Source organism: Helianthus annuus, chromosome 11 (assembly GCF_002127325.2).
Source record: "Helianthus annuus cultivar XRQ/B chromosome 11, HanXRQr2.0-SUNRISE, whole genome shotgun sequence".
Lineage (NCBI taxonomy): Eukaryota > Viridiplantae > Streptophyta > Magnoliopsida > Asterales > Asteraceae > Helianthus > Helianthus annuus.
The window spans coordinates 181018928-181040286 of record NC_035443.2 but is presented as its reverse complement, the minus strand read 5'-3'; the positions used below and the strand labels follow the sequence as shown (position 1 = coordinate 181040286).

Here is a 21359-nt window from a genome sequence, read left to right as displayed (position 1 = left end):
GAGACTATTTGCTCGCTTCCCTTGTCGTGACGAAAATGGTCATATGATGCGGTGCCAGCCGCATCGATATGTTCATCTTCTTTTGTACTTGGGTTAAGCTATTCATCTTCGGACCGAATGGGTTCGAAGTATGTGACCGCATGGGTGCGGTCTGCTTACTGGTAGGGGTTTGTTTGATGCGGGTAATGGTCGTTTCGGGACCATACCCCTTGAGTAGCAATATAAGATTCACTTACTCAATTTGTTGCGTAACCAAAACCTTCAATCATGCATCAAGATTTCTCTGACTTTATTTCCAGATTTTTTGATTCTGTGTTTGCTAGGTTGAAGAAGGTTTTCCCCTTTCTATCTTTCTCTCTGGACGCACACACATGTTTGTGTATTTTTTTTATAATTTCACCTTTTAACCATTTTAGTTTTCTATTTAATCAGCTTAGACCCCTTAGGTATTGTTAGTTATTTAACTTAGGCATCTCTTGTATGTTTTATAATATAAGGCTAATATTAATCAATTAACTAGGTTAAAACTTATTGTTGGATATATGTATGTCCGACCTTAATTAAAGTCAACGTAACTAACTCGGTACTATTGTGAATTGAGATGATTGTATTCATGAGATGAATAACTCAAGAGTTTGAGAATCAAAATTCACAGATATCACTAGGGATTGATATTGGATGTGACTCGCTTCAAAACGATCTCCATGGATCTAAGTCATGAGATGTTTTGATATTGATATGTTCAATCTGTCCTTTTTCCTTAGGCACATATTAAACTACATTGATTAAGGACAATCTTTGATGTTATCTAACACTGTCCTGAAACATGGGTAGTAATCCGGGTAGCATTGGGAGGAATCCAAGGTTAAATGGGAGTTGTATTGTCACGGCCCTCGGCCCCGGGTTGACCCGGTTCCGAGCCGCGAGGCAGGAAACCTGCGGTATCTGTTTTAGGCGACAGCGGAAGTCTTTTTAATTCAGGATCTTTTCACCGAAAATGCTCGTTTAATATATTACACAAAGGTTTAGGACTAAAATCCTATAATTTACAATAAGTTGATTTCACAAAGAAATCTTTATTTTCCAAATCATGTTTATTTTATTTATTCACAATGAGCCACTTCTCTGAGCTTGTAGTGCTTTACTGCACATTTCCTGGATCACACAGATCACCTGAAACATGTTTGAAAAAGGTTTTGTCAGCAGGGAAATACTGAGTGAATCATTCAGTTTTCTAAAACGACCCGTTAGTTACAAATTACAGTATTAAGAGCGATTACAATGTTTCTGATATCAATCCAACTACCCACAGTATTTGTCACTCGACCATCCATTGGCTAGCCCATTTGTCCAATGGTGTCTGTGACTGTGGTCAGATCACCCCTTGGCCACCCGTTTGTCCAAGTGTGACGGGAAACAAGTAATGTATACAAAACCCCACATACCGGCTGTAATATGGTGATTACAAAGACTTAATCCCTGTAATTATAACTTTGAAAATAACTTGGAGTTTTGTAAAACAATTGATAAAAAGAGAATGACTCACAAACTGTGAGAAAAGAGTTTATAAAAGAGGAATGACTCACATTACAGATTTACGAGCAGAGTATAAGCCTACTGATTAGCCTCGATTAAACCTAATTTAACACAATGCACACACAAACGGGTTAGTAACTAATACCGCAGTTACGTCAATTCACGAGATTAAACCCTCACAAAGATTATCAAGTGCAATACTTAATAATTCAATCGGATTCACAACGAATAACAGAGCATAGTCCGGATTCGAACAGCACTCTAATATTCAAGTTGAAATCACGACGAATAATCAAAGTACAAGCTCAATTTGAGCAGCACTCGGACAATCGTTGGATAGTTATAATCGATCGGACGTTGAATCGTAATAGCGACCGAGTTATTACCCTGATTGCGGCAGCACTTCGAGTTTAGTGTGTGGTTGTGTCGTATTCAGACGATATCTCCGTGTATAAACGGAATTTGGACGTCGAATTATCACAGAATTTCAAGTGCCAACATCCCCTATTTATATCTGAAAAATGCACTCCCTCGCGCCACGCGAAGGATTTCCTTGCGCGTGTCGCGTGGCGCGAGAGACCCTAGTCTAGCATAGGGTGTGTTCGTGTACAGGTAGCTTGGGTGAGTTGGTTTCGACTGAAAACTTAGCTCCCACGTAAAACTGTTAAGATATTACCAACTAGGGTTTACCCCCCCTGAGTTTTAGGGGCCCTGATCCTGATTCCGATTGTTATGAAAATTTTAGGGTTTATGCGGAATCACTTGGGTATTTCAATTAGGGTTTTCTTATTGCCTAATTATCATTCTAATTATTGATTTTCGTGACAGTTGTTACATCCTCCCCACCTTAAGAAAAATCTCGTCCTCGAGATTTATTGGAATAAATGAGGATATTTACGCTTCATTTCTGATTCCAGCTCCCAAGTGTATTCTGGTCCTCTCCTTGAATTCCATTTGACTTTGACCAACACCAGTCGTTTGTGTTTGAGAAACTTAACTTTTCTATCTTCGATCTGTAATGGTTTCTCTATAAACTTCAACTTTTCGTTCACCTCTACATCTTGAAGAGGTACTACCAGGGACTCATCTGATAGACATTTCTTGAGATTGGATACATGAAATACATCATGTACTCCAGCTAATTCTTCTGGTAGTTGTAAACGATAAGCAACTGGTCCTATTCGTTGACTTATTGGAAATGGTCCTACGTATCTGGGACTCAGCTTTCCTTTCTTACCGAATCGTACTACTCCTTTCCAAGGAGAAACTTTTAAAAGTACTTTATCTCTGACTTGAAATTCTAAAGGCTTGCGACGATTGTCTGCATAGCTTTTCTGACGATCTCGAGTTGTTTTCAGTCTTTCCTTGATCTGAGTTATCTTGTCAGTAGTTTCTTGTACAATCTCAGGACCTGATAATTGACTTTCTCCTATTTCTGCCCAACATACTGGGGTTCTGCACTTGCGTCCATACAGTGCTTCGAATGGAGCAGCTTCGATGCTCGAATGATAACTATTATTATAGGAGAATTCAATTAAAGGTAGGTGGCTATCCCAGTTTCCACCAAAATCTATTACACATGCTCGGAGCATGTCTTCCAGAGTTTGTATCGTTCTTTCACTCTGTCCGTCTGTTTGTGGATGATATGTTGTACTTAGATTTAGTCGAGTTCCCATTGCTTTCTGAAAACTTGTCCAGAAATGAGAAGTAAAACGACTATCTCTGTCCGATACAATGGAGAGCGGAACTCCATGTAGGGATACCACTTCGTCTACGTACAGCTGTGCTAACCTTTCCATGCTAAAGGTTTCTTTCATTGGTAGGAAATGAGCTGATTTGGTTAATCGGTCCACAATCACCCAAATCGCATCATTACCCTTTCTGGTTTTGGGTAACTTAGTAACAAAGTCCATTGTTATGAGTTCCCATTTCCATACTGGCATTTCTAACTGTTGTAGTAGACCTGAAGGTTTCTGATGTTCGGCCTTAACTTGTGAACAGGTTAGACACTTAGATACGTATTTGGCTATATCCTTTTTCATTCCTATCCACCAGAAATTGTTTCTTAAATCTTGGTACATCTTATTATTTCCTGGGTGCATGGTATACCTAGATTTATGGGCTTCTTCTAGAATCTTATTTCTTAATTCTCCCTGCTTAGGTATCCAAACTCGTTTCTTATGGAATCTCCTAATTCCATCATTTCCTTGTTCTAGTTCTTTCATATAACCTTTCATTCCTTCAGCATCATTCTTGATCGCTGTTTCCTGAACTTCCTTGATTTGTTCCATTAGATCTACTTGTAGATTTAATCTAAGAGCACGGACTCGTTTCTGCTTCTCATGGAACTTACGACTTAAGGCATCAGCGACTACATTCGCCTTTCCTTCGTGATTGCTTCTATTTTGGCAGGATCTACATGGATACCTTTGTGATTTACCACATGACCTAAGAATTGTACTTCTTGCAGCCAAAATTCACACTTCGAGAATTTGGCATAGAGCCTTTCTTTCCTTAACAAAGCTAAGAGTACATGCAAGTGCTCACAATGCTCTTTTTGACTTTTGGAGTAAATAAGTATATCGTCGATGAAAACGATCACAAATTTATCCAAGTATGGTTTACAGATTCGATTCATCATGTCCATAAATGCTGCTGGGGCATTTGTTAATCCAAAGGGCATGACTGTAAACTCATAATGACCATACCTAGTTCTGAAAGCAGTTTTAGGTATGTCTTCTTCTTGTACTTTCAACTGGTGATATCCGGATCTTAAATCTATCTTTGAGAAATACCTAGCTCCTTGAAGTTGATCAAAAAGATCATCAATCCTAGGTAATGGGTATCGATTCTTAATGGTAACCTTATTCAATTCTCTATAATCGATACACATTCTCATCGATCCATCCTTCTTTTTCACAAACAATACTGGTGCTCCCCAAGGGGATGAACTAGGTTGTATGAATCCTTTGCTTAGTAATTCATCTAACTGCTTTTTCAATTCTAGCATTTCGGTAGGTGCTAATCTATAAGGTGCTTTAACTATTGGTGCAGTACCTGGAATTAAATGAATTCTAAACTCTACTTCTCTATCAGGTGGTAATCCAGGTAATTCTTCTGGAAAAACATCTGGGTATTCTGAGACTACGGGGATGTCCTGAAATTCCTTATCTTTAGTGTTAATGATTACGGAAATCATATACACCCTTTCCTGTTTTCTCGAATAACTAGCCAATTTCATTACTAATATGAATTTCAATGGCTTTCGAGGTTTATCTCCAGTAATCAAAATTACTTCTCCTGTGGGGGTTTGAATTTCTACGGCATTCTTATCACATAGGATTCGAGCATGGTTGGCTACTAACCAATCCATTCCTAGTACCACATCGAATCCAGCTAAATTCATTGGTAACAGATTTGCAGAAAACTTATGGCCTAATAGTTCTATTTTTCCTTCTTGCAAAATTTTATCTATGTTCACAGAATTTCCTTCTGCCGTTTCGACCGTAAAAATCTGCCTATGAGTGGTTAAGGGTAGCTTAAGAGCTTGGCAAAATGAAGTATTAATAAAACTTTGGTTTGCACCAGAGTCAAATAATACTTTTACAAACACGTCATGAACTAGGAACGTACCAGCTATCACGTCTGGAATAAGTTCGGCTTCTTGATTGGTTAGCTGGAATGCTCGTACATTCTTCTTGGTTGCTCCTTCAGCCGTTTTAGCTTTATTGTCTGCTGGTTTAGCTAACTTAGGACATTCAGATTGGAAATGTCCCCTTTCTCTGCAGTTATAGCAAATTCTTGTTTTCCTCCTACAGTCTTCTTCACGGTGTCCTCTTGTCTTGCAAAAATTGCAAATTATATTGCATTGTCCATAATGTTTCTTTTTGCAATTTCTGCAGAAAGGAGGTGATGAGGATTGCCCTGTTTCTCTTTTCTTGGTATTACCCGCACGAAATCCCTGGGTAATCTTTTGAGCTAATTCCTTCCTGCGATCTTCTTCTCTTGTGCGCACCAGTTCATCTGTTAGGGTATTAGCTAATTCCACAGCATCGTCAATAGTACGAGGTCTCGCAGCCTTAACGATGTTACGGATCTCACTAATTAAACCCCAAATGTAACGGGAAATGAGTACCGGTTCTGGCGAAGCCAGTGTTGGCACTACTCTCGCGTATTCAAAGAATGTCGAAGTATAACCCCGACAATCTACACCTGTCATGCGGTGATTTAGGAATTTGTTTACCATTTGGTCTTTCTCATATTCGGGATAGAATTTTCTTTCTACAAGATTCTTAAATTCTTCCCAACCCATGGCATAGGCTATCCTTCTTCCTTTTGCCTGTAGGACCGTGTTCCACCATTCTAGCGCCCCTTCTTTGAACAAATTTGATGCATACATCACTTGATCCTCTTCGGCACATTTGCTTATTGCAATTACTGCTTCGGTTTTCTCTAACCAACGCAGTGTTGCAGTTGCCCCTTCGTTACCTGCAAATTCAGTGGGTTTGCAAGCAAGAAACTCTTTGTAAGTGCAACCAGGCGTTGCAACTTTCATTCTTTTTGGGAGTGGGGCCTGTTGCGGATCATGATTGCCGCCTCCATTTATGCTGTTACTGCCGTTATCTTCCGGAGTACGTTTACTAGAAATTAATTGTTGAGGTTCGGCAGGTTTTTGAACAGCAGCTACAATTTCTGGAATAGCATTGGCTATCCCTTGAGCGATAAAGTGCTCAATATCTTATCTAGTCATATATTGATCTTCCTGATTTTGCTCAGACTGATTTACTTCATTAATTGGTTCACTATTAACGTTTTCCATCTGCTAATTAGTAGGAATTATTAGTGTCTAATTTATTGGCAACAAAATCAGCACAGGTGAACACATAAATTATTACAACATACAAGTATAACCAAAATTGTCGATTTCTCGACTTTCATTTTGTTTTTGTATATTGTATATGCATCCATACACACCGTATCTTACAAAGTTTTATTGCCCATTTTACAAAGTTCTTGTTTACTATTTACACTATCATACAATATACTTTCCTGACTTCACTATTTCGTTGGTTGACTGACAGTTCTAATAACGATACTCCCTCTCATCGTACTTCCAAGATAGTTGTTCCCCCATTTCCCTGATCCTATTACCTGTACCTATCAGTTCTTCACCGAACTGACGGAGTTCGGCTAGGTTTTCATTACTCATGGGAGGATTGGGGATTGGTTCTGGATCGAATTGAGGAAGGAAACTATAAGGACTATTGACTATATTTTGGAATTGCCAGTCATTGGTCCACCATTCTTCCATTTGGCCTAATGGTCGTGTGTGGATTAGTGGTTCTGGAATCATTGGTGCTAGGTTTATGGGGATTTGAGCTGTAACAGGATAAGAGAAGATATTATTGTTGACAGGCTCTATAACATCACAATTGGCCAGTAGACGATCTATTTCGTCTTGGAATGTGATTTCTCCCGGTTGTTTTGAGCTTTCTCCAATCTCTATTCCCTTTTGTTTTAGATCTATCCCTATTTCCGTTTCTGCTTGTTTAGAACTTTCTCCGGGTTCTATTTCCTTTCCCTTGTTCATACTCACAGGATTTTCTATTTTAGGAAGTCTCCTAGTGGTTGGCTTCCTACGGCGTACTTTTCTCCATCCTACGTATCTTCTCTTCTTTTTAGGTTTGGCTTTTTCCAGCGGTGGAGCTTGGAATTCCACGGGTTCTTCTATGTCAGCAATGTAACCAGTAAAGTCGTGAGAGACTTCGATAGGCACTGGATATAAGTTGAGATTCTGAAATGCTTCCGATATCTCATTCATGCTGCATAGCATATATGCAAAATACAGGATGGTAATGTTAAAACTTTGGAACAAAGTTTAACAAACAAATACTGAAGTTTTATTGCATACCAATTTGTACTGGGGATAACAGAAATAAACACACTAGGATTTTATTTATTTACTGGATAGTGATTTCTTTTACTAGACCCAACTTATCGGATATTTAGAGGTTTGCATTTTCTGCTACAGTAGCTAGCATATAAAGATTTGCCCATTTCTCGTCTAGTTTATCTTCCCAAGGTGAACTATTACCTAAGTCCTGAATTTCTGGGTTAAACCTAACTTTCTTGGTTCGGGGTTTCTTTTTCTCCTGACTCTTTTTAAGTATCGAGTTTCTTTTCTCTGGAGTAAGAGGATTTTCATAATTTGCCTTTCGGACAAAGATTCCTTATTTACTGGGTTTTTGGAGGAAGAGGTTTCTTTTTCCTGGGATGCAATATCTAATTTGTGGTAGATAGCAGAAAGCTTTTGTTTACCCATACTGTAACTAACAAATAATCAGTTAATAAAACATATAATCACAGAATAGCAATTTGCAGAATTTAAGTATTTCCTCAAATACTTAATTTATAGGCTTAAATCAGTGGCTCGATCAGTGGCTCAAAAGTTAGCTCTGATACCACCTTTTCCCTGTCATGGCCCTCGGCCCCGGGTTGACCCGGTTCCAGAGCCGCGAGGCAGGAAACCTGCGGTATCTGTTTTAGGCGACAGCGGAAGTCTTTTTAATTCAGGATCTTTTCACCGAAAATGCTCGTTTAATATATTACACAAAGGTTTAGGACTAAAATCCTATAATTTACAATAAGTTGATTTCACAAAGAAATCTTTATTTTCCAAATCATGTTTATTTTATTTATTCACAATGAGCCACTTCTCTGAGCTTGTAGTGCTTTACTGCAAATTTCCTGGATCACACAGATCACCTGAAACATGTTTGAAAAAGGTTTTGTCAGCGGGGAAATACTGAGTGAATCATTCAGTTTTCTAAAACGACCCGTTAGTTACAAATTACAATATTAAGAGCGATTACAATGTTTCTGATATCAATCCAACTACCCACAGTATTTGTCACTCGACCATCCATTGGCTAGCCCATTTGTCCAATGGTGTCTGTGACTGTGGTCAGATCACCCCTTGGCCACCCGTTTGTCCAAGTGTGACGGGAAACAAGTAATGTATACAAAACCCCACATACCGGCTGTAATATGGTGATTACAAAGACTTAATCCCTGTAATTATAACTTTGAAAATAACTTGGAGTTTTGTAAAACAATTGATAAAAAGAGAATGACTCACAAACTGTGAGAAAAGAGTTTATAAAAGAGGAATGACTCACATTACAGATTTACGAGCAGAGTATAAGCCTACTGATTAGCCTCGATTAAACCTAATTTAACACAATGCACACACAAACGGGTTAGTAACTAATACCGCAGTTACGTCAATTCACGAGATTAAACCCTCACAAAGATTATCAAGTGCAATACTTAATAATTCAATCGGATTCACAACGAATAACAGAGCATAGTCCGGATTCGAACAGCACTCTAATATTCAAGTTGAAATCACGACAAATAATCAAAGTACAAGCTCAATTTGAGCAGCACTCGGACAATCGTTGGATAGTTATAATCGGTCGGACGTTGAATCGTAATAGCGACCGAGTTATTACCCTGATTGCGGCAGCACTTCGAGTTTAGTGTGTGGTTGTGTAGTATTCAGACGATATCTCCGTGTATAAACGGAATTTGGACGTCGAATTATCACAGAATTTCAAGTGCCAACATCCCCTATTTATATCTGAAAAATGCACTCCCTCGCGCCACGCGAAGGATTTCCTTGCATGTGTCGCGTGGCGTGAGAGACCCTAGTCTAGCATAGGGTGTGTTCGTGTATAGGTAGCTTGGGTGAGTTGGTTTCGACTGAAAACTTAGCTCCCACGTAAAACTGTTAAGATATTACCAACTAGGGTTTACCCCCCCCCCCCCCTGAGTTTTAGGGGCCCTGATCCTGATTCCGATTGTTATGAAAATTTTAGGGTTTATGCGGAATCACTTGGGTATTTCAATTAGGGTTTTCTTATTGCCTAATTATCATTCTAATTATTGATTTTCGTGACAGTTGTTACATGTATGATGCTGATGGAATTCTGTACTTCTATAGGATTAGAAGTTTAGACATTCTGGCGCCCTCGTTAACTCAAACTGGAATAAACGCGTGGCCATGCTCGGACTAAAAGTAGTTCGTTAGACCACTTTGAATTAAAGACGAGAATAAACAATGGTTGATCACTATATAAGAATGAATGATCCATGTCTTATGATCAACGAATGTTCTATACAGAAGGGACTTATTGATAGAATTATTAGGGCTATAGTATTTGGTTAAGTAAAGTGTTACTTGAACGCAAATAACTAGTTGACGACTGTAAAGTGTCATGTCGTGTTAAGAGTAGTGCGATGCAGCTAGGCGTCCAACTCTGCACACGTTGACTCATTTAATTAAAATCGCCCAGGTGGGAGATTGTTGGATATATGTATGTCCGACCTTAATTAAAGTCAACGTAACTAACTCGGTACGATCCGAAGAGTTACACGTTGGTACACGAATCGTATATGTTCACGAGTAGGTAGATTATTATTTGTGAAATAATAATAGTTTAAACCCGAGGGACTTAATATTAATTAGATTATTATTAAGAGGATTATAATTGTATAATCTTAAAAGGCCTTAATGTAAGACTGGGTTTTATAAAAGGATGTTTAAGGTGGAAACCCTAGACACACTTTTATAAAAACACAAAACCCTAGCTACCCTCCTAAGCTTGGCCGCCAACCTCTTGCCGTCGACCAAGCATCGCTGCCGCCTCCTTCTTGGCCGGTTCTACTCTCGGGTATCTTGTGCCCGGTTGTGAACTTCCTACTAGCGAGGATTCGTTGTAACCCGCGTGTTACAATTCCGGTGTAGTCGTCAAAGGTTGATTACTAAAACCCTCTATGGTTGTTTTGTTCCGTTTATTTGTTTATACGCGTATAACCTTGATCCTGATTGGGAATATTTATTAATCGGATTAATAAATCAAATTTATATAATCGGCTCATGGTAAATTACATAAACCGCTTCCGCTAATATTTTGATACCATGATTCCCAACAGTTATATAGTCCAAGTTAAATGTGAATTTAGCAATAATAATACATTTTGTATTTTTTGGGGGTGTTATGTTTTGCCATTGGATTAGTCGGGCTTTTATTTCGTGAACGGTTAAAAAGAGATTTATTTTATGTTTTACTTCATTCCTTATACCTATTTAACCTTTTTAAATGATTTTGTTGTTCTTTTCCTTTGATAAGTTGCTTTCGTTAACCTTTAAACGAGATTTTATATTTAGGTTCTTTTTAAAATAATTATCAACGTTCCAATGTTAATATTATTAAAAACGAAGTTGTATCTAAAATAAAATGTTTTCTGCTATAGTAAATTACACAGGATGCATCTACCATCACGAACCGAACCGATCTCGACCGAACATCGGTGCTGGCATCAGTGTTTGTTCTTATGGTTTTTGATTGATGTAAAACACGTATCGATATTCTCTTGGGCATATCATGACTTTATTTTTATTTTATCTTATGATTACATGAGGGTGCAATATGTGTAACTAAATGAGTATATATTGCTCCTGTGGCATTTCGCGAATGGAACCTAATTCTTTTCTTTATAAAACTATCATTATTAAACAAATTTTGGAATTACACCTTGTTCAGATTTCTGTAATGCTAACATGTCAGCTCTAGTTCGGGCAGGATGTTACACATACCATGGTTCAGGCCTAAGATCACGGGGCCCAATCTCAAGCGGGAAAATGCCTGGAATGTCATCTCTTAGAAAAAGCAAAAAACGAACAGAGAGACCTGAGCTGTCGCTCACATCAGCATTTAGTGGGCATGGTAAAGGCAGCCCGAGGAAATGTGTCGGAGCACGCCAAATGCCAGCACAGGCCCGAATAGTTGCATCTCATTTAGTGAAGACACCCTCACAGCCTTTCCCGCCCCTACTCGAAGTGACAAGTTTAGTTCGTTGAACGGATATACCCTTTACCTGGAGGAGAATCCTCTTCGTCACAACACTTAGGTTCAGAACATAATGATGACAGGAAAAAGATCTCCGTACCAAAGAAAGAGGTATACATAATTAGACTGGAAGGTATGGTTTGGCTCATCCCTACGGGGATGAGCCTCCACGTAGGCGCCACATAGGCGACTCATGAGGGATGAGCCAAAATGAAGATGGAGGGGATGGAGGATGGGGCCCCACCATATATTTTTTATTGTTTAATTCATTTTAATTGTTTAATTTTTATTTCTTTAACTTTTATTTTTTATAAAAAGTATTCAACATTTAAATAAAAATACTACATAAAGGAAGATAATAAAATCCATTACATAACATAAATAAAAATTACATAACCTAAAAAATAAAAAATTACGCTACCTAAAATTTGAAAAAAAAAAGACTAGATTTAAAAATTTAAAACAAACACACTACTCGTCTTCGTCTTCGTCTTCGGCTCCGTCACCGTCCACCATGTTAACGTTGTTCCAAATATGTTCTACCAAATCTTGTTGAAGGTTTGCATGCGTGAAGTCGTTTGTTAGCGAGAACGAGTTTAAATCCTGTTGTGGGGGATCAACCGGGACAGTGTTCCCCCAAGCTGCATTCTCATCATACTCACAAATCGCCCGACCTTCGTCTTCAATAATCATGTTATGCAGCAAAATGCAAGCGTACATACAAAGACGCAACCTTTTTGGGGTGAACGCACGTGCCGGTTGTGCAACGATGGCCCATTTTTTTTTGTAAGACACCAAAAGCACGTTCGATGTCTTTTCTTGCAGCTTCTTGACGCTTGGCAAATTTTTTCCATTTTTCGTCCTCGGGATATGGAATAGTCTTCACAATTGTAGACCAAGGCGGATATATCCCGTCAGCAAGATAATACTCACGTCTATACTCAACCCCAGAAACTGTAAAACGTGTGTCCGGTCCCGTTCCATTAACGACATCGGTAAAGATGGCCGATTGGTATAACACGTTGAGGTCGTTGAGTGAACCAGGGAGACCAAAGAAAGAATGTCATATCCACAAATCTTGTGATGCCACAGCTTCAAGTATCACGGTTGGATAGCCGTGATCACCTCGCGTATATTGGCCGCGCCACGCAGTCGGGCAATTATGCCACCCCCAATGCATACAATCAATGCTACCAAGCATTCCCGGAAACCCTTGCCTTGCTTCATGAGCTTGGTACAACTGTTGAACATCATACGCGTTTGGTTTCCGCAAATATTTTTTGCTATACAGTTTCACCACATTATGGCAAAACCGATACAAACATTCCCGCGTAGTTCTTGCCGACATCTGTAAGTACTCGTCCAAAGCGTCGGCCACTGTCCCGTACGCCAGTTGTCGAATGGCCGCAGTACACTTTTGTAACTTTGTAAACCCTTCATAATTTCGAGCATCAGGACGTTGCGTGAAAAACGGGTCTAGCCCCCCGCCAAATCATTGGCAATCCTTGTGAATAAGCGGCGACTCATTCGGAACCTGTGTCTAAAAATGTCGGCGTTGTAAAGTGGCTCATCCGAAAAATAATCGTTCACCAATTTCTCGTGCGCTCCTGTCGTATAAAATATATAAGTACGAGTTAAAAAAAAATAAGGACAATGAAATTTTGTAATGAAAACCTTGGCGGTCTCTGTTAATGCGTATTCGTCTGGTAATAACATTTTCAGACGAGAATTCTTCCTCTTCCTCTTCCTCTTCGATTAAAATCTGTCCCGCCCGTAGTACAGCGTTTGCGAAAAACATCTCCTCTTCGTCATCCGAAGACGAGGGCCACCAAGGATTAGAAGCCATTGTGGGTAAAAAGATATTTTTTTATAAAAGTAGGGAGAAATTGGTATAAAAGTGAGAGGGTTTTGGGTTGAAAGTGGGGAAATAATATTGAAAGTAGGTGATTTTATAGAAAAAATGAATTTTTTTTTTATTAAATAGAGCCGTTACCAAACGGCTATTTTTCAAAGGTGAGGCTCGGCGCACCCGGCGGTGGGTGGCCGTTTGAGATGGAAGCCGGGCCAGGGGGCAGTGTGGGGGTCCGGCGCCGGGCCAAGCCGGGCCAAGCCGGCCCCCATACCTTCCAGTCTTAGAAAGAAACGAGAGACACATAGACTTCTCCTTAGAAAATGGGTTGTACTATTGACATACATGACTTTTTTAATCGACACCTTCAATACGAGTCGTATAGATCTATACGGGTCGTATTACTTTTTCAATTTCCAATAAAGACTGATGTGTCAGATTTTGTCTATTTGACTTGACCTATACGGGTCGTATATGTCTATATAGTCGTATTGGTTAAGTTTTTTTTTTTTTACAATTTTTTATACATTTGTTATGGTTTTAACAAAGTTTTCTAAAAAAAAATATTTATTTTTTAAAATAAAACCTTCCTTAATTTTTTTAGAATATCATGTACAATATAGTATAGTATAGATGAGGTATAGGTCCTGTATGAGCATATATAGGTGTAGTAAAGGTCCCGTATATGTATCGCATCGGTTAATTTGTAATTTTAAAGGTATTTTGTTTGTATAATGTATTAAAATGTTTTTTGTTTGTTTAATGGACATAACACGTAAAGTAACCGACGATATACGCCAAAATACGTCACCGTATAGGCATAGTACACCATAATACGGAACAACACGACAAGTAGAGACATACTACAATATAATACGGAACAATACTACAAGTGCAGAAGTGGAGACATACTACGCCACAATACGCGATAACACGACACGTATAGACAATCTACACCCTAATACGACACTTACAAACAATAAACGTAACAATATACGTCATAATATGACATTTAACGATAAAATACGCCAAGTAATGATATCGTACGACGCGTATACATACAACACGATACATTAGAGTACAAGTGGATTCCAAACAAAATTAACGTAATCATAGAATACGATACCACACGGAACCGAACGTCACCGAAAGGACGCGTATTGAAGGTATACTTCATAAAATGACACAACATGCCAATATTCGTCAAAATGGCCTATACGATGCGTATTAGTATGCAAAACGAATTTTGGCCTATACGACCATATTGGCAAAAATACCAAAACATGTATTTTTTTTTGTTTTTCTCCGTTCGACGCGTATATGTGTCGTATTTTGACGTATATTGGCGTGTAATGTCATTTTATGAAGTATACCTTCAATACGCGTCGTTTCGGTGATGTTCGGTTTGGTTCCGTGTGGTATCATATTCTATGATTACGTGTAATTTTGTTTGGAATCCACTTTTACTCTATTGTGTCGTGTTGTATGTATACGCCTCTTAGGATATCATTACTTGTGTGATTTTGTCGTTAAATGTCTTGTCTATATCTGGCTTCGTTATCGAGTCATACCGTTCTATGCGTTCCGTGTAGGTTTCGGCCCATAGTTGTAGTATGATATAGTATATGTGTAGTATAGTATAATATAATAAACTATAGTATAGGTGTAGTATATCATACAGTTATAACATAGATAATATAGTATAATAAACATGTACCAAACCTATATGTGATGATAAATTTTTAAAAGTGTTTTTTGTTTAAAAAATAAAAGAATTCTTTTATTTAACTTTTTTAAAACTATGATTAAATGTATACGAAAAATGTAAAAAAAAGTGAAGTATATAATTCGGTTATAACGTAGATAGTATAGTATAATAATAAACATGTACCAAACCTATACAACATGATACATTTTTAAAAATGTTTTTTGTTTAAAAAATAAAAGAATTCTTTTATTAAACTTAGTTAAACTATGATTAAATGTATACAAAAATTTGTAAAAAAAAAAACAAAAAAACAATGCAATACGACCCATATAGGTCCAGTCAGCCGCCAGACAAAGACTGACACACGCAGATTTGACTTTTGGCTTTTGAACCAATACGACTCGTATAGACCTATACGACGCGTATTAAAAAAATAAAGTGTGCGGATAGATTGACCGGTGTGCCAATAGAATTCCTCTAGTAAATACTCATTGAAAAATCTCTCATTTACTCTCACATTTATCACCCCATTTAATAAAGAAGTCATTTTCTGATTCTCACGCCGAACGTTGGCCATGGACACACCCCCGGTTTCTTCACGACAAAACTAACGGTGATGGTTTTTTAGGTTTGCCAACCAGACTAACGACACATATACTCGCCAATCAACTAGCACCGGTATTATCAGAACCAGTATCGATATTCATTTTTTTATAATTTTTGTTATGTTTAATATGGAGTTCTCCTAAGATCATCCCTCCCGTACACATTACTTTCCCTTGAACGAGGGTTACCGTTGTCCACAACAATAATGGCACCTAAAGTCCGGAAGATCAAGCCTTTTGTTCTTCCAGATCACCCTCAACAACACCATCAAAACAAACCCACAATCACAAACTCCGTTCATTCTTCCGGCGACAACAACAACAGTAGCAAACTTCTCGTTCTTCCTATCCCTTCCCTTAAACCAACACCAATGGCATCAGAAACAAAAGTTTGGAAGATCAAGCCCACCGTTGCAACAGCCTCCGATCACCGGCGTAAACAAGACGATGAAAAGGTAGCCGGAATCAAGAACGTTGTTGCAGATTCCGGTGACAGTGAAGAACAAAAAGATGAAAAAGATACTGAAATCGATTTGGGTATTTCAATGGATTGTCTTAAACTTGGTTCGAAAAAGAAGAAGAAGCTTCTGGTGATTCCTTTACGGGGAATCTTTGTTCACCGAGCGCATCGGAGCTGGCCGGAAACTATTCCGAGAAATCGCCGGCCGGATTTCCGTTACGGCAACTTTCTCGGTCAGTCAAAATGTCAACGAAAACCCGGTTTATGTTAAGTTAGGTTACTAATTACTGATTAGTGTGTGGTTTTTTGTGTATAATGCAGTTTACATGAGGCCTTATTGTGTGGAGTTTTTGAAGTTTTGTTTTGAAAGATTTGAAGTTGGATTGTGGTCTTCTGCTAGAGAGTTAGTGTGTCTTTTGATAGAGTATTTATTGTTAAAATGAACAAAATAGTCAAAGTTGACCAAAAGTTTTTAAAAATAGACATTGACTGTTTGACTTTTAGCCGTTGAAGGGGCTGTTTGTTTAGCTCTTAATGATTTAGACCTCTTACTGGTTCAGCACTTAATGGTTCAGACTGTTTGTTTCAGTTCAGACTGTTTGTTTCAGGAGCAGATGTCTGAATGGTTCAGACATTTGCCTCTGAATGGTTAAACATTATACAGAGTCTGAATGGTTAAGATCTCTACTCTGAATTAGTCAGGCATTTGCATTTTAATTGTTAAGCATTATACTGGCTCTTAATGGTTTAGACCTCTTACTGGTTCAGCACTTAATCATTCAGACCTCTTATTGGTTCCGCACTTAACCATTCAGAAGTTATCAAACAACCCCTAAGTTTTAGCCGGCGATTTTCTAGTCGTCTTTGACAAAAGTGTAGGCTAAATTCTAGTCATTTTAGGGGTTGTTTGGCAACTTCTGAATGTGTAAGTGTTGAACGAGTAAGATAGATGTCTGAACAATTCAGATAAGAGGTCTTAACCATTATATTGAGTCTGAATGGTTAAGACCTCTAATCTGGTTCAACACTTAATGGTTGAGACTGTTTGTTTCGCATGCAGATGTCTGAATGGTTCAGACATTTGCCTCTGAATGGTTAAACATTATACTGAGTCTGAATGGTTAAGACCTCTAATCTGAATTGGTCAGAAATTTACCTCTGAATGGTTAAGCATTCATATTGGCTTTTAATGGTTCAGACCTCTTACTGGTTCAACACTTATTGGTTTAGACCTCTTATTGGTTCAACACTTAACCATTCAGAAGTTGCCAAACAGCCCCTAAGTGAGGAACCAGTAAGAGGTTTGAACCATTAAGAGCCAGTATATTGCTTAACCGTTCAGAGGCGAATGTTTGACCAATTCAGATAAGAGGTCTTAACCATTCAGACGCTTAACCATTCAGATTCAGACATCTGCTTGCGAAGCAAAAAGTCTGAACCACAAAGTGTTGAACCAGTAAGATGTCTAAACCATTAAGAGCTGAAACAGACAGCCCCTAAGCTGGCGTACTGATGTGGCGGAAAAAGTTGATGTGGCCGAAAAAGTGTAGACTAAATCCTAGTCGTCTCAACTGATGTGACGGTTTCTAATTAGAGGAAATGAGGGTTGACCGCTTTGGTGAAGGCTAAATTTCGATGATTATTTTTGAAAATTTTGGTCAACTAAGACTGTTTCGGTATTTTTTTTCACTTAATTTACTTTGATTTAAACATATTGACTGGATATCATGAATCTTTTGTCAGACAGAACTTGCAAGGAATTCTGGATAATGTTATGGGAGATTTAAAAAACAAGTTATTGTTCACATGGGTGAGTTTAAACTTCAATATTTATACTCTGCAGAAGTTGTGTATTATAGTTCTGATATTTTCACGATGTTTACGCGTGTTAGGATCAAGAACACTGCACAGATTCAGGTTTCATGTGTCTGGAAAAGAAAGATAAGCCACTGTACTTGAAGGAACTGAGTCATATATGGGAGAAAAAGTACCCGAATCTTCCATGGAGCGATGGAGAATACTCCGCTTCTAACACGCTCTTGGTCACCTATCCTGAGAAGGCCCTCCTAAATCCTGTATGACTATATACTTCTTTCTTTTGCTTATTAAAGTAGTTATGTTAGTTATGAGTATCTTTTATAATTGGTAAAAAAGGGCCTATAACCAGTTATAACATTTAGTTTATTTTTATTGTCTTTGTTGAAAACAACTATAGTTGTTTTTGTTTGTTAAATATGATTAAAAAAGTACATGACCGTGTAACCCGACCTATTATAGTTGCATAGTTGTCAATAGCGAGCATAGCAATCGCTATAGCGTGCTACGTAGCGTATAGGTCTAGGCTTGCTATTAGGGTTGTAGCGATAGATACCGATGATAGCGACATTTTATTTTATTTGTGTTTTTTTTAATATAAATCGCAAATAAATATAGCTATAAAATAGCTGGATTTTAGGTTTTTGTTTACTATACATGTAAAATAGTATATATACCAGGGTATTTTGATATATACATACATATAAATTTTTAATTGAGTAAATTATGTTTTTGGCCCCTGTGGTTATATCACTTTTACTATATTAGCCCAAAATAAGAATTTTTAAGATATCTGCCCCGATGGTCTCTATAACTAACCATTTTGGCCCCTAAGTCTAACCATTTTGGCCCCCATGGTCTCTATAACTAACCATTTTGGCCCCCATGATCTCTAGACTTCGGGGCCAAAATGGTTAGCTATAGAGACCATGGGGGCAGATATGCTAAAAATTCTTATTTTGGGCTAATATTTGGGCTAATATAATAAAAGTGATATAACCACAGGGGCCAAAAACGTAATTTACTCTTTTTAATTTTTTTTTTCTAGTGTATCGCTATTTATTGCAATTCGCTATATAGCATATATACCACCTTATCGTTATTTGTCGCTATTTGCCATTAACAACTATGTATAGTTGGTAAAACCGTGCATGTGATGGGTAGTTTTAATTGTGCTACCGCCGTTTTCTGTTTAGTTTTAAAAAGATTTTGATTAATGTATGCTGGGGTTGTATAACAGGATTAAGTGGGTAAATTGTCGACCGACATATATTTTCTTTGTTAGATATGATTACAAAAGCATATGCCTGTAACATAGCTGACCCGTTTTGTAACACCCTAGATAAATCTCATAGCCTTGGACATGAGAGATGTTGGTTTCATAAGGAATGCTTGAACTTATACACACCAACGCATTTTGGGCGCATTGGCTGTGAATGATTGGACTATACGGTTAAGCGTGCGTGTGGGAGCAATCCCAGGGTGGGGGACCTCCTTGGAAGTCTCCACTCGAGCAACCAAAAACATTTATGCGAGCTGCTCATGGGCAGAACAGACAATATTAGGTGGTATGAAGGGCCGGATGTTACCCTTTTTTTATCAACATAAACTCCAACGGTTAATAAATCCACATTAACGCCTCTGTTAAGATATATACATTAAATCATATGTTTGTCTGTGTTTTGTTGCAGCCAAACACAGCAATCTTTCCTCCGAGTTATGATCCTGAAAGCAAGAAGGATGATCTTCTAGGTAAATGTATATCTTTATAGTGCATGTTTATGAATATTTATCGGTCTAAAGATGTATAATGTTTTTGTTTAGGCCCAAACGGCGAGTTACGAGTGTTCTTGGAAGGGCTTGTAGAAGCGGAAGATGTGCAAACCTATGTGGAAGAACACCCGATCGGGGACCCTGAGATTACGCCTTCGCATCCTGACTGGGACCATTATTGCAAGATTATTTGTTGTATTAACAAGAAAAGATTTGGTAATCCATCACCAAAGCTAATCTGATTCATTCAGACCAAGAGGAGTGTTTCTTCCACTAATTGGTAATTTGGCTTAGAATTTTGGTTTTATAATTCAGACATGGGCCACTGCAAGAATTTTAGTTGTATCATTTACAAAAAAAAATTGAAGATTTTAAGTGCATATAATGGACGATCTAGAGTTTATCTAGAAAAAAAATATAGAGTAAATTACAAGTTTTGTTCTTTATGTTTGTATCAAATTGCATGCGGTGCCCTTTACCTTTAAATTTGATGAGTTTTGTCCTTAACGTTTCAAAATCTTGCACGTTATGTCCTTTAGTCCTAACTCAGTCAGATTTTTTTTTTTAAATTTAATCATGTGCTTTGCACATAAGGGTATTTTTGTCATTTACTTTTTAGTTACTATTATGTACAAAACAAAAAGATATATGTAAATAAAATAGACATCCCTCTCACTCTCTCCAACCCCTGTCTCTCTCTCTCTCTCTCTAACCTACTACCCCTGTCTCTCTCTATCCTACTGAACATCGCCGACCACCCGAATCCATTTTCCGGCGTCTTTGCTCAAAAATCTGAAAACCCCAATTCCACCATCGCAAGGTTGAGCTGAATGTGGATTGGTGGTGATGAGTAACATGTGAATCGGAGGTTAGGGGTGGCTGAATATGGAGGTTTTGTGTGGAAATCGGTGAGGGTGGTTAAAGGCAGTAGTTGTGGTGGTGATGGTCTTCATCGCGTAAGATCTCAAGATAGGTTTATGGTTTGGTGATGGGGGTGGGGGTGGGGGTGGAACGGGTAGGCCGCCGGTGAGTCACGGCGAAAATACTTCTCCTTCCAAATCGAGAAAGAATTAGACATGGAGAATAGGTTCATCGGGTTCAAGATATGTTCAATCTGTGATCAAAGATCTCAGATCCACCGCCCAAATTTGAAAGGTTCAATAGTGGCTCGATCCCAATACGATTCCAAATTTTTGATTAAAGATCTCAGATAGGTTTTTTGATTAAAGATCTCAGATTCACTGCCCATAAGTTCCCCATTCGATTTCAGATGCGAATTCAGATCTTAGATTCAAAAGGTTCAACAAGTGATTTTGAGACGGGTTTTCGATTAGGATTGGAGGGGGTTTTGACAAGGGTGTTTGGTGGAGGGTGGTGCTGGTGGCCGTAGTGACGGTGGCGATGGAGGGTGGTGGTGACGGTGACGGTGACGATGGAGGGTGGTGGAGATGGCGGTGAAGGGTTGTGGTAATTATTATTTTGTTTTATTTTTTAATAATACTAAGTAAACAAGGTAAAAAGACTAAAATACCCCTGGGTGACCAGATTTAACCAAAAAAATAAAGTGGGTTAGGCTCAAAGGACATACCATGCAAGATTTTGAAACATTAAGTACAAAATCCGTCAATTTTAAAGATAAAAGTCACCGCCTGCGATTTGGTGTAAACATAAAGGACAAAACTTGTAATTTACTCAAAAA

At 38.2% G+C, this 21359-nt stretch overlaps 1 protein-coding gene across 1 annotated transcript; it reads left to right on the top strand.

Annotated features, from left to right (window-relative positions):
• Positions 1–15752: 15752 nt before the first annotated feature.
• On the top strand, positions 15753–20106 carry LOC110891340. The gene is made up of 6 exons (XM_022139027.2): positions 15753–16305; positions 16394–16475; positions 17816–17882; positions 17965–18147; positions 19579–19639; positions 19712–20106. Exons 1-6 carry the CDS (start codon positions 15819–15821, stop codon positions 19900–19902), a joined length of 1071 nt encoding a protein of 356 aa, XP_021994719.1. The 5' UTR covers positions 15753–15818; the 3' UTR covers positions 19903–20106.
• The last annotated feature ends 1253 nt before the right edge of the window (positions 20107–21359 follow it).